Here is a 13,462-nt window from a genome sequence, read left to right on the forward strand (position 1 = left end):
TCGTGTATTAAATAAATTCAATGCACACAGACTGAAGTAGTTTAAGTCTTTGGTTCTTTTAATTGTGATGATTTTGGCTCACATTTAACAAAAACCCACCAATTCACTACCTCAAAAAATTAGAATACATCATAAGACCAATAAAAAAAACATTTTTAGTGAATTGTTGGCCTTCTGGAAAGTACAGTATGTTCATTTACTGTATATGTACTCAATACTTGGTAGGGGCTCCTTTTGCTTTAATTACTGCCTCAATTCGGCATGGCATGGAGGTGATCAATTTGTGGCACTGCTGAGGTGGTATGGAAGCCCAGGTATCTTTGACAGTGGCCTTCAGCTCATCTGCATTTTTTGGACTCTTGTTTCTCATTTTCCTCTTGACAATACCCTATAGATTCTCTATGGAGTTCAGGTCTGGTGAGTTTGCTGGCCAGTCAAGCACACCAACACCATGGTCATTTAACCAACTTTTGGTGCTTTTGGCAGTGTGGGCAGGTGCCAAATCCTGCTGGAAAATGAAATCAGCATCTTTAAAAAGCTGATCAGCAGAAGGAAGCATGAAGTGCTCCAAAATTTCTTGGTAAATGGGTGCAGTGACTTTGGTTTTCAAAAAACACAATGGACCAAAACCAGCAGATGACATTGCACCCCAAATCATCACAGACTGTGGAAACTTAACACTGGACTTCAAGCAACTTGGGCTATGAGCTTCTCCACCCTTCCTCCAGACTCTAGGACCTTGGTTTCCAAATGAAATACAAAACTTGCTCTCATCTGAAAAGAGGACTTTGGACCACTGGGCAACAGTCCAGTTCTTCTTCTCCTTAGCCCATGTAAGACGCCTCTGACGTTGTCTGTGGTTCAGGAGTGGCTTAACAAGAGGAATACGACAACTGTAGCCAAATTCCTTGACACATCTGTGTGTGGTGGCTCTTGATGCCTTGACCCCAGCCTCAGTCCATCCCTTGTGAAGTTCACCCAACTCGATTTTGCTTGACAATCCTCATAAGGCTGCGGTTCTCTCAGTTGGTTGTGCATCTTTTTCTTCCACACTTTTTCCTTCCACTCAACTTTCTGTTAACATGCTTGGATACAGCACTCTGTGAACAGCCAGCTTCTTTGGCAATGAATGTTTGTGGCTTACCCTCCTTGTGAAGGGTGTCAATGATTGTCTTCTGGACAACTGTCAGGTCAGCAGTCTTCCCCATGATTGTGTAGCCTAGTGAATCAAACTGAGAGACCATTTTGAAGGCTCAGGAAACCTTTGCAGGTGTTTTGAGTTGATTAGCTGATTGGCATGCCACCATATTCTAATTTTTTGAGATAGTGAATTGGTGGGTTTTTGTTAAATGTGAGCCAAAATCATCACAATTAAAAGAACCAAAGACTTAAACTACTTCAGTCTGTGTGCATTGAATTTATTTAATACACGAGTTTCACAGTTTGAGTTGAATTACTGAAATAAATGAACTTTTCCACGACATTCTAATTTATTGAGATGCACCTGTAAATGTCCACTTTCACTTTTAAATTCTTCTTCGTTTGTTTTTGGCAATTTACATTCTTTGTGCATATCACCACCTACTGGGCAAGGATAATTTATAGTAAAAAGGACTTAAATATTGATCTGTTTCTCACCCATACCTATCACATAGATTCTGAAGACATGGATTTAACCACTGGAGTCATATGTTTTACTTTTATACTTTTTTGACCTTCAAAGGTCTGATCACCATTCACTTGCATTGTATGGACCTACAGAGCTGCAATATTCTTCTAAAAATCTTTGTGTTCAACAGAAGAAAGTCATACATATCTGGGATGACATGAGGGTGATTAAATGAGGAGAGAATTTTCCATTTTGGTTGAACTATCCCTTTAAAAATGTATTCGTAAATTATGAAATTAACATTAACCAAGATTAATAAATGCTGTAAAAGTATCGTTCATTGTTATTCATGTTAACAAATGTTGTTAACTAATGTTATCAAATGTAACCTTATTGTAAAGTGTTACTAACAATATTTATACAGTGTGTGTGTGTGTGTGTGTGTGTGTGTGTGTGTGTGTGTGTGTGTGATAATATATAAATAATAATACTATTATTTTAATAATTCTTTTTACAGAATTAATGAACCTTGGTTAATGCTAGTTTATCAGAATACAATTGTTCATTGTTAGTTCATTTTAGTTCATACTGCATTAACTAATGTTAATGGATACAACATCATGTAAAAAATAAATAAATAAATAAATAAATATTAGTATATGCAGTGGTGTAGTAGTGTCTCAAGTGTTGGGCATAATGTGAATTTATGAAGGTATTGTATTACCTTATAGCCTACATACGAATTAATGGTTAGTTTTTTTATATGTGTATCATAATGTGCTTTTCTGTGTATAGTGAAATTGTTTTCCTACTTCGAAAGATAAATGTATATGATTTGATATCAAGAGAAAAAGGCACCACCGACAGCAGTAAAAGGCAAAAAAAAAAAAAAAAAAAAAAGACATTTCATAAAGTACAATTATAGGACATGATTTTCCAGCATCTGCAAAGAGCAAGGGTGCAATAACATGCTGTATTTTCACAAAGTTTAATTGCATATATATATATATATAATATACACATACATATACTTCTGGTCAAAAGTTTTGAAACACTTGACGGAAATGTTTCTCATGATCTTAATCTTTTGATCTGAAGGCATATGCTTAAATGTTTGAAATTAGTTTTGTAGACAAAAATAATTGTGCCACCATATTCATTTATTTCATTATAAAAAATAAAAAAACACTTTTTGAAATTGATGACTTGGACCAAATAATAAAGAAAAGCAGCCAATAAGTTCCCAACATAGATGGGAAATCCTTCAATACTGTTTAAAAAGCATCCCAGGGTGATACCTCAAGAAGTTGGTTGAGAAAATGTCAAGAGTACATGTCTGCAAAATCTAGGCAAAGGGTGACTACTTTGAAGATATATAAAATATAACACAGTTTTGATTTATTTTGGATTTTGTTTAGTCACAACATATTTCCCATAGTTCCATTTATGTTATTCCATAGTTTTGATGACTTTACTATTATTCTAAAATGTGAAAAAAAAATTATAATGAAGAATGAGTGTTTCAGAACTTTTGACCGGTTGTGTGTGTGTGTGTGTGTGTGTGTGTGTGTGTGTGTGTGTGTGTGTGTGTGTAATATATATACACACGCACACACAGTACTGTGCAAAGGTTTTAGGCACATAAGATGTTTCACAAAAACATTTGTCTTAAGATGGTTATTTATATCTTCAGCTTTAGTGTGTCAATAGGAAAAATACATTTTAGACTCCTAAAGACTTTGTATGATGTTAATTGATAAATTAAAACAATTTGTCATTATTTTTGAAGACATCCTCACTATGCAACATTTTCCCAAGTGCCTAAAACTTTTGCATAGTACTGTGTATATACAGTTGATGTCAGAAGTTTACATACACCTAGGTTGAAGTCAATAAAACAAATTTTTTAAGCTGCTTAAAGGCACAGTTAACTTAGTGTATGTAAACTTCTGACCCACTGGAATTGTGATATAGTCAATTCAAAGTGAAACAATCTGTAAACAATTGTCTGAAAAAATACTCGTTATGCACAAAGTAGATGTCCTAAACGACTTGCCAAAACTATAGTTTGCTAATATTAAATCTGTGGAGTGGTTAAAAAATTAGTTTTAATGACTTCAACCTACATGTATGTAAACTTCTGACTTCAACTGTGTGTGTGTGTGTGTGTGTGTGTGTGTGTGTGTACATATATATATTTACGTGTAGCAGGGAAATAAATTTACAGCGCAAATTATGGTTACTCCAGGGATGCTTGTGCATCAGATGCTGTAAATGTCCCGCCCTTTACTGAAATGGAAAATATGATTGGTTAGCAAATATCCAGTCATGTCTGAAATGAACGTTCTGATTGGTGGATCAGCTTAGTCAGACTGTCTGTCTTGCCTGTGCCATCAGTTGTGCTCCCACAACTCCATGCGTGTTTAGAGAGAATCTCTGTACACTTAAAAAAAAAAAAAAAAAAAACCCTTACTAAATTGAAAAAGTTATGTGTCAAAACCCTACTCATTGAACTGGCGGCCATTCGTATCATCACTTATTTCAGGTGAGTATACGCAAAATCCTAAGAAAGATAGGTGGGCATACGGCATATACCTGCGTATGCCCTAGACTACACTACTGAGTATATGTGGAAATTAACATTAACCAAGATGAATACAATGCTGTCAAATTATTATTCATTGTAAGTTCGTGTTAACTGTTGTGTTAATGTTAACAAAAACAACCTTATCGTAAAGTGTTGCCATAATGATGCTTACATTGCAAAACTGTTAAAATAATTGTTATTGATATAGTTATTCTTTTACATTACTGATTTTACGTGATAAGTTTTAATGTGTAAAGGACACCAAAAGAAGTAGCTGAATTTTAGCTTCTTAAAGGAATAGTTCTTCCAAAAATGAAAATTCAGTCATCTCCTTTGTTTTCTTCTGTGGAACACAAGGATCAAATTTGAGGTATGTTGACATTGCTTTTTTTTCCCCATACAATGAAAGTTAACGGGGACAGAGGCTGTAAGTCACTCATAAAATGCGTAACATCTTATTTTGTGTTTTTAACAAACATAAGAAAGTCATATGGGTTTGGAACAACATGAGGTAACTTTAGCTTTGGTTGAAGTGAAGTTAACTTAATATGTGATTTAAATATGTTCACAAACTTTGAAAAAAAAAAATGTCTTGTGTGTATTTGTTGTATCTTCATTTAGAGATGACGATGACATTAATGATGTGGCCTCCATGGCAGGAGTGAATCTGAGTGAGGAGAACGCTCGTATCTTGGCCTCTGGCTCTGAGCTTGTGGGATCAGTGATACGCTCCTGTCAAGAGGAGCCCTTTTTATTCCCATCAGCCCTCCAGACACAAGTGCTCCACATCGGTAACTTTACCCAATCCAGTCAAAACATGGGCACTAGAAGCCTCAAACTTTTCCTCCCTAGCTTTACCTCTTTACTCTCCGTATTTACTCTATTCTCTAAATATACAAACTAACTGATCACCAGTGACACTCTGCCTGTGGCCTTGTGCCTACTGCCGAACCACAGCCACGCTTATTTATGTTACAGCAGCACTCTTGCTTGTGTGGTATTGCTTAAGTGTATCTTTATTCAATGTGATACTATATTTCTCTCCATCACTGTTAGTCAAAATCTGTTCACCTCCCTCAGCTTTGCCTCAGCAGCGTACATCCTGTCTGTGTTTTTTGGGCATATGTTGTGCTGCTTTGTGACATATATCTAGCACAGGCTCTGTCTTTGATCAGTGGTATCTGTGACGAGCCTGTTCTGCTTAATCAGTATGCTAATAACTGCCGAGCCGCACAAAGTTGCCAGAGTGGCAGGAATCCACTCTGCTCCGCTGATCAAAAAAAGTGTTGGAACAAGGGAGAGAGAGAGGAAGATAGCCAGGAGGTAGGGGGAGTCGTGTGGAGAAGGAGACGGAAAGAGAGAATGTGAAAATGAAAGAGACAAGCTTGGCCTCGCAGGAACTCGGTCCGCTTCAGCAGAAAGGGCAAAAATGAGATGGAATTGGAGTGTTTGCAGATGTCTGTCTGCTCGGCAAGCAGAACAGACCAACAGGAACAAATCATGTCTGACATTATGGAAATCTAAACAGCACAAGAAAACGTCAAACTCGCTGAATGAAGACATTTGCCTCTAATTCTGCAACGATCTCTCTTCTGTCAGGCAGAAAATAGGTCTCAAATGCTAAATTAGAACAAGATTAATTTGAGTCTTGAAGAATTCTGTTTTTACCAGATCCACACAGAATGTGTGCCTACAGAACATGTAGAAAACAAGATTTTTTTAACAGAATTCAAACGAGCATCATTAACAAAGATGTATATATGCCCAGCCCTTACATTTTTGTTTATATATTTTTTTGGCATAATCGTATTAATGCTTTGAGCTACCAATAAGAGTGTTGTACTCTCAGCTTCGTTTAAAATGTTTTATCATGTTCAAATTAATTTGACAGAATTCTGCAGATTCTTCCCCCAAAATCAGTGCACTGGATGTGAAAAAAAAGTCTGCCGATTCTGACTGGACCTGGAAATTACTAGTGTAACACTTATAACTACAGGCCTTCTTAGAGGTCAGGATGGGATTGTTTTTTTTTTTTCTGAAATAGTGTTGCGTGCCCTTGCAAAAAATTTCCCATGGTATTACTATAGTAACCATATTTTAACACTGATATTTGTAGTAAAACCATAGTAATAATACAGGAAAATGAAAACTATGTTAATCATAATTTTGAGGTTATTATGGTTTTACTAGAAATACTATATGTAGTAAACCATTTTAACCACAAGAATTACAAAAAATGTTACAAAAAAACATGGTTACTTAACTAACTTTATATGTTTTCTACAATATTACTATAATGAAACCATGGTTTCCGGCAAAAAAAGACTAAACAAAACAAAAAAACAGCCTACAACAGTCATCATGGTTACTACAATATTAATTTAGGAAAATTATTTCTGCCAAAAAATGTGGTTACTACAGTCTACAATATTACTATAGTAAAACCATAGTTAAACTATGGTATTTGTATAATAAAACTATAATAACCACAAAATTATGATTTACTTAGTTTTAGTTTTCATGTATTATCACTATCAGGGTTTCCACGCATCCTGGAAAACCTGGAATTGTTTTATGTAGTTTTCCAGTCATGGAAAGATATATGTCACAAAGCAGCACAACATATGCCCAAAAGACACAGACAGGATGTACGCTGCTGAGGCAAAGCTGAGGGAGGTGAACAGATTTTGACTAACAGTGATGGAGAGAAATGTAGTATCACATTGAATAAAGATACACTTAAGCAATACCACACAAGCAAGAGTGCTGCTGTAACGTAAATAAGCGTGGCTATGATTCGGCAGTAGGCACAAAGCCACAGGAAGAGTGTTACAGGTAATCAGATAGTTTGTATATTTAGAGAATAGAGTAAATATTGAGTGTAAAGAGGTAACGCTAGGGAGGAAAAGTGTGAGGCTTCTTACCATAGGGGGGCACCAGTAACTCCACAGCTGCCCTTACTCACATGTTATACGTTATTCAAGGACCCAATATCAGTCTCGAAACACAGAAATCACATCATCCTTGCACTTTCACAACACGCAGAACTATTTCAGAAAAAACAAATCCCTCTAAAATGTCTTCTAAGGGGCTCCATATTAATCAGCCATAGGTTTAATATGATTGAATTTAAGTGCTTTGTATTTTTGCATCTTTTTTTTTCTTCTAAGTTTTTGCAATATTCAAAATACAGTCCTTAAATGTATGTCTCGAGCACAGCACTAAAGAATGAGTATAACCATGCATTAAGAACCCAGTATGGTTTAGGTTATTTGATCTGTTTGCTCAGGTGGTTCTCTGGGTATTACAGAAGTGTGTCCTGATGTATTTGAATTGCTCTCTCTGGCAACAAAAGAGAGACTTGGAGACCTGCTGGAGAAGCTAACCGCTGTAGCACAACATCGCCAAATCTCCTATAGGGTATGAACTTGCATATACCCACTAAATGTGGTGTAGAGTAAACGCACTCTATACACACACACTCACCAACCACTTTATTATAAACACCTGTACACCTACTAATTTATGTGATTATCTAATCAGTCAATGGTGTGGCAGCAGTGCAGTACATTAAATCAGGCGGATACGGGTCAGGAGCTTCAGTTAATGTTCACATCTACCATCAGAATGGGGGGAAATTTGTATCTCAGTGATGGAAAGCTGAGGCTGCAGTGGGCCTACCATCTGTGTACCTCAGCAGAAATCAAGTTTCATCAGACCAGGCTATTTTATTTTTCCAGTCTTTAACTGTCCAGTTTTGGTGAGCCTGTACCCACTGCAGCCTCAGCTTTCTGTTCTTGGCTGACAGAAGTGGAACCCAATGCGGTCTTCTGCTGTTGTAGCACATCCGCCTCAAGGTTTGAATTGTTGTTCATTCTGAGATGCTATTCTGCTCACTACAATTGTACAGAGTGGTTATCTGAGTTACCATAGACTTTCTGTCAGCTCGAACCAGTCTGGCCATTCTCTGTTGACCTCTCATCACCAAGGCATTTCTGTGTGCAGAACTGCAGCTCACTGGATGTTTTTTGTATTTGGCACCATTCTGAGTAAACTCTAAGAGACTGTTGTTTGTGAAAATCCCAGGAGATCAGCAGTTACAGAAATACTCAAACCAGCCCTACTGGCACCAACAATCATGCCACGTTTGAAATCACTGAGATTCAATTTTTTTTCCCTCCATTCTGATGGTTGATGTGAACATTAACTGAAGCTCCTGACCTGTATCTGCATGATTGTATGCATCGCACTGCTGTCACACGATTAGCTGATTAGGTAATTGCAGGTTTACTGGTGTTCCTAATAAAGTGCTCAGTGAGTGTATGTATAAACGTGTGTGTGTGTGTGTGTGTGTGTGTGTGTGTGTGTGTATATGTATATATATATATATATATATATATATATATATATATATATATATAATAATTAAGATCATTTAAAGACATTATTGTGGCAGACGAGTAAAGTATTGATAAGACAATCCAAAAAGTTGCTTTAGAAGTCAATAGATTGTTTTATTTCAATATCTTTTAACATAAACCTTTGTAGGAAACAGTATGTGAGCTAGGAATTAATTTAAACTATCCTTATTCTACATCATTATTATGTGAGTAAATTTATAATGGAATTAGTCGCGTTCAAGAGGAGGTGTCCCGGGGGAGAAACGAAATGTCACTGTTTTAGGTCTGTGTTGATTTCAGGCCTTGGGACTGTCTTCACGAGTCTCCGTTTCCTGATATGGCCATGGATTTTATGCATTAAGGTCACAATGTGTTACTTGGCCATTTGGTCTTACAGAGGGTTTAAGTTTGTGGAACAAACTTATTTATTGGTCAGCTCTGTCATTACAAATCCTAGTTTGAGATTAAGCAGGCATGGGAGAGACGGTCTCCTTCAGCAATTTAGGCGCCATGGATTAGTTTTTATGACTCTCTAATGGCTCGGTGGGGGATCTCTCTGATCTGTGGAATGTGGTGTTGTGTTCATTTGATGGCTTCGTTCATTGATAATCCTACATCTTTCACTGGCCTACAGTCCACAGCAATCCATTTTGCTTTTGACTTTGTCAATCTGTCCAAGTTAGACACTACGGCTGTTCTCACAGCACCCGTTCTTGCATCTGTCTGTCTTTATAGACCTTATTCGCAGTAGCACCATCTTTGATTTTTGATGTGAATGAACATGAGGCTGTGAGGGATAGACTTAAGGCAGATTTACACTGATGAGCCAAAACATTATGACACTCAAAGGTGAAGCAAATAACACTGATCATTTCCTAACAAGGCCACACGTCTAGGTCTGGGTAGATTAGATGGAACAATCAGATGGAACAATCAGTTCTCGTAGTCAACGTGTTGAATGCAGGAGAAATGGCAGGAATAAAGACCTGAGTGACTTTGACATGGGCCAGATTGATATGGCCAGATGACTGAGTCAGAGCATCTCTTAAACGTTAAGGCTTGTTGAGTGCTCCCAGTCAGCAGTGGCGAGTACCTACCGACAGTTGTCCGAGGAGGGACATACCACAAACCGGCGACAGGGTTGCTTGTTCCGACGAGCCCCATTTTCTTTTACATCACGTGGACGGCCGTGTACATGTGTGCCGTTTACCTGGGGAAGTGATGGCACCAGGATGCACTGTGGGAAGACGACAAGCCGGTGGAGGAAGTGTGATGCTCTGTGCAATGTTCTGCTGGGAAACCCTGGGTCCAGACATTCACGTTGACGTCAACTTGACACGTGCCTCCTACCTAAACATCATTGCAGACCAGGTACATCCCTTCATGGCAATGGTGTTCCCTGATGGCAGTGACCTCTTTCAGCAGGATAATGCACCCTGCCACACTGCACACATTGTTAGAGAATGATTTGAGGAACATAAAGAGTTCAAGGTGTTGCCCTTGCCTCCAAATTCCCCAGATCTCAATCCAATTGAGCATCTGTCAGATGTTCTTGACCAGCAAGTTTGATCCATGGCGGCTCCATCTCGCAACTTACAGGACTTGAAGGATCTGCTGCTAATTTCTTGGTGCCAGATACCACAGGACACCTTCGGCATGTTTTGGCGGCACACAGAGGACAAACAGCATATTAGGCAGGTGGTCATAATGTTTTGGCTCATCAGCGTATACTTTGTCGAACCTACAGAGTAGGCTCCGCATTGGTTTGCATTTATAGTTCTGTGTTGGTGTCTGCGTCGTTCTGCGAGTAGGCTACACAGCCAAAATGCTAATTAAACATTCATAAATAAAAGCAATTTAATTTGTGGATTCAAATGTATTTATTAAATTATCATAGCATTAAAAACGAGTTCAAAGTATGTGAACGTTGAAATTTAGGTACAGATTATTTATTATATATGTCTGCATTGCAGGGAGCAAATAAATTGGATAAATACTGTATGCCTGCTCTTGCGTCGCTTAATAAATATTTTGGCATATTTTTGACATTCTGTGCTGAAAAAGAAATCATCAAATGAATTAATGACTATAGCCTACCTCGCTTGGGGAACACTAAATTGGTGTCATTTAAAGACTTAAATGCATATAGGCAAAATAACTCTTACCATGTGCTTTTTAATTTGCTGACATATTAGAAGTGTCCCATTTCCATAAATTATGAAATTATTATTTACTGTACACAATAATTTCAAACATATTCAAATCATTGTGCAGATTGGAAAGTTTGTGAGTGGAATACAACACGTGTTGTTTAACTAGCACATCAAATTAATATAATGTAAAAGCCCTGAGAAAAAAGCTTAAGCTGTAAACAGATATCTTTTGTCGCGTTTTGCTTGTAACTCAGGACCCCCCCAATAATCAGATATGGCCAGATTGTTTCTGAAGTACCTTTTTAGAAAATTCACTTGATATTGTCTTAGAAGATGATCTATAACACAAAGTAGAGCGTTTTCACCCTCGGATTAAAACTAGAACATGGTAAGACCTGTGACTTGTGGCTTCAATTGAGTTTTTAGATTGTGGCAAGGACAGTATCATATATTTGTAATGCAAATATTATTAGGTAATAATTTAAAATCAATTTAAGATTTTCTAAATTTCTTTCTTTAAATCTGAATTTTGTACAGCATCTCCTAAGAGTCTTCTTTTAAAAGAGACACTATTATTTGGAGGATGAGCCGCCAGTTAAAGGAATAGTTCACCTAAAAATGGAAAATGTACTTTTACTCACTCATTTACTCGCTCGTATGTTGTTCAAAACCCATATGCTAGGTTTTTTCTTGGAACATAAAAATAGATATTTTAAGCAGCTCTATTCCACAGAATAACAGTTTATAGTGAGCAGGAGCTGTCGAGCTTCAAAAAGGACAAACATTATAAAGCACTATTAAAGGTTCCGTATAAAGACATCATAACAGTAGTCCAGCTTTCTGGGGCCACACAACAGCTATGTGTTGTATGGACTACTTTTATGGTATTTTTGACAGCAGTGGTCAATATGAACAGTTTTTGAGTGGAAAAGAGCAGCGTTAGGATTCTTTAAGAAAATATTGTGTTAAGATTCTACTGGGAGGAAAAAACAATGAGGGTCAACTTGAGGGCAGTAAATCATTTTGTGTATTTTCTTTTTGCTAACCAGCTGACGTCATGTCATTTTACGGATGCATCAGTGATGAAAAGAAATTCAAATTATATTCATCTTTGATGCAGCACAAAAAGAAATAAAAGATGACTGAAACAGGCAAATTGCTAGCAATGCAGACAAAGTGTTTTTCTTGAACTGTGTGAACTTTAAAAATACATGTATCTTTTAAAACCAAAAATTATAAAAATGTGGGCCTTTATCACATTTCAAGCCTTTATTCAGAAAAAATTGCATTCAGAGCCTTTACTATATTAAAGGACCAAAGAGGACGATTATATTCCCCCAAACCCCCAGAATGGTTTTGTCCCCCCCAATGTTCAAGACATGGTTACAGCCTTGTTGTAACTTCATAACATAAAAACGCAAACAAAACATAAAAACACCAGATGCTCCTCATTGAGACAATTGCTTTAATTGCCCAGAGTCCAAATAAAATGTGATATGATGCATAGATATTAAAATAATCTAGGTAAAATGTGACGCTACCTCGCATATCGTTGTTATCATCCGGGGGGGGGGGGTCTCTGGTTACAAAGTGCACCAATCACAGCTGCTGTGGTCTGCGTTGACGTGCGGTTACATTTCTGAAGAGGTGCACATCAGCCAACGCGTAGCCTAGGTTCGACGCAGAAGTATAAATCAGCCTTTACCATCTTTTCAATGACATGCACTGTATAAAGCTATCAAAAAGCTCCTAGATCAAATCTAATTTTCCACAGCTTGTGTTGTCTGGAGTTTTTTGTCTCGTAAAATTTCTTGCCAAGATATTTTTTCAGTGTTTCGCCAGTGGAACGATCCAAAAACACTTTAAACAATGATACAACCCATTGAAGAGAGTGTAACTCTATCCCTCACTGCCTCATTGTTATTCCCATTAAAAATCAAAGATGGCACTGCTGTAAATAAGATCTATTTTCACTGGTCTGTGTAAACATGTATCAGACAGATGCTTTTGTGGTTGTGCCATGTTTCACTGGTTTTCAGCATCTCTAGCCATAAACACTGTGCTTTTTGGGACACTGTGCCAAGTTAAATGTAGTTTGAAACTTAGGATTAGGGTAGTTTTTGATCAGCTATTGGTTTGTTGCCTGAACAACTGCGTGTTACCAGTACAGTTGGAGTTGCGCTGATGACGAGTCATAAAAACATGAAGGCAGTATTTCAGACTTAAATTCCTTAGTTGGTAGAAAAATTCCTTATTGCAAAACTTATTAGGGCTTTACTATTTATTGAATTTACATATGGCCAGGTTGCATGATTAATTGATTTAAAAAAATAAGTATATAATCGCACTGAATTAACACATTAAATCGACAGCCTAAGGAAATTAAGACTGCACCAATAATAGAAAATTACAGTGCATTTGAAAAAGCATTAAAACTGGGATACATTTAGATGCTCTTGAGGCTGAACTTGACCTTCACTCTCCAGCATTTTATAAAAGTGAGTGCTGGCAGTGTTTCAGGAGGGGAGTAGTTCTCCACAATCGACACATTTAGGTCTGTCTCCATTCTGGAATGGAAAGCCCACTTTTCACAATCCAATTGATGCCAAAAGAACCAGTGTGCATTTTCTCATTAAATATTCTGTTTTACTCTGAATTAAAGGAATATTCATCAGAAATGAAAATTCACTCTTCTACCTATCCTTATGCCATT

General features: G+C 37.2%; 1 protein-coding gene across 1 annotated transcript in view; it reads left to right on the forward strand.

Moving 5' to 3' along the window:
* The window catches only part of taf4b (TAF4B RNA polymerase II, TATA box binding protein (TBP)-associated factor), a 32,190-nt gene that overhangs the window by 12,103 nt on the left and 6,625 nt on the right, over positions 1-13,462 (forward strand). Inside the window, exons 9-10 of the mRNA XM_051644935.1 lie at positions 4,818-4,987; positions 7,486-7,616. Of these exons, the coding sequence (XP_051500895.1) occupies positions 4,818-4,987; positions 7,486-7,616 (301 nt within the window). The remainder of the gene's footprint in view (positions 1-4,817; positions 4,988-7,485; positions 7,617-13,462) is intronic.

Source organism: Myxocyprinus asiaticus, chromosome 19 (assembly GCF_019703515.2).
Source record: "Myxocyprinus asiaticus isolate MX2 ecotype Aquarium Trade chromosome 19, UBuf_Myxa_2, whole genome shotgun sequence".
Taxonomy (NCBI): domain Eukaryota; kingdom Metazoa; phylum Chordata; class Actinopteri; order Cypriniformes; family Catostomidae; genus Myxocyprinus; species Myxocyprinus asiaticus.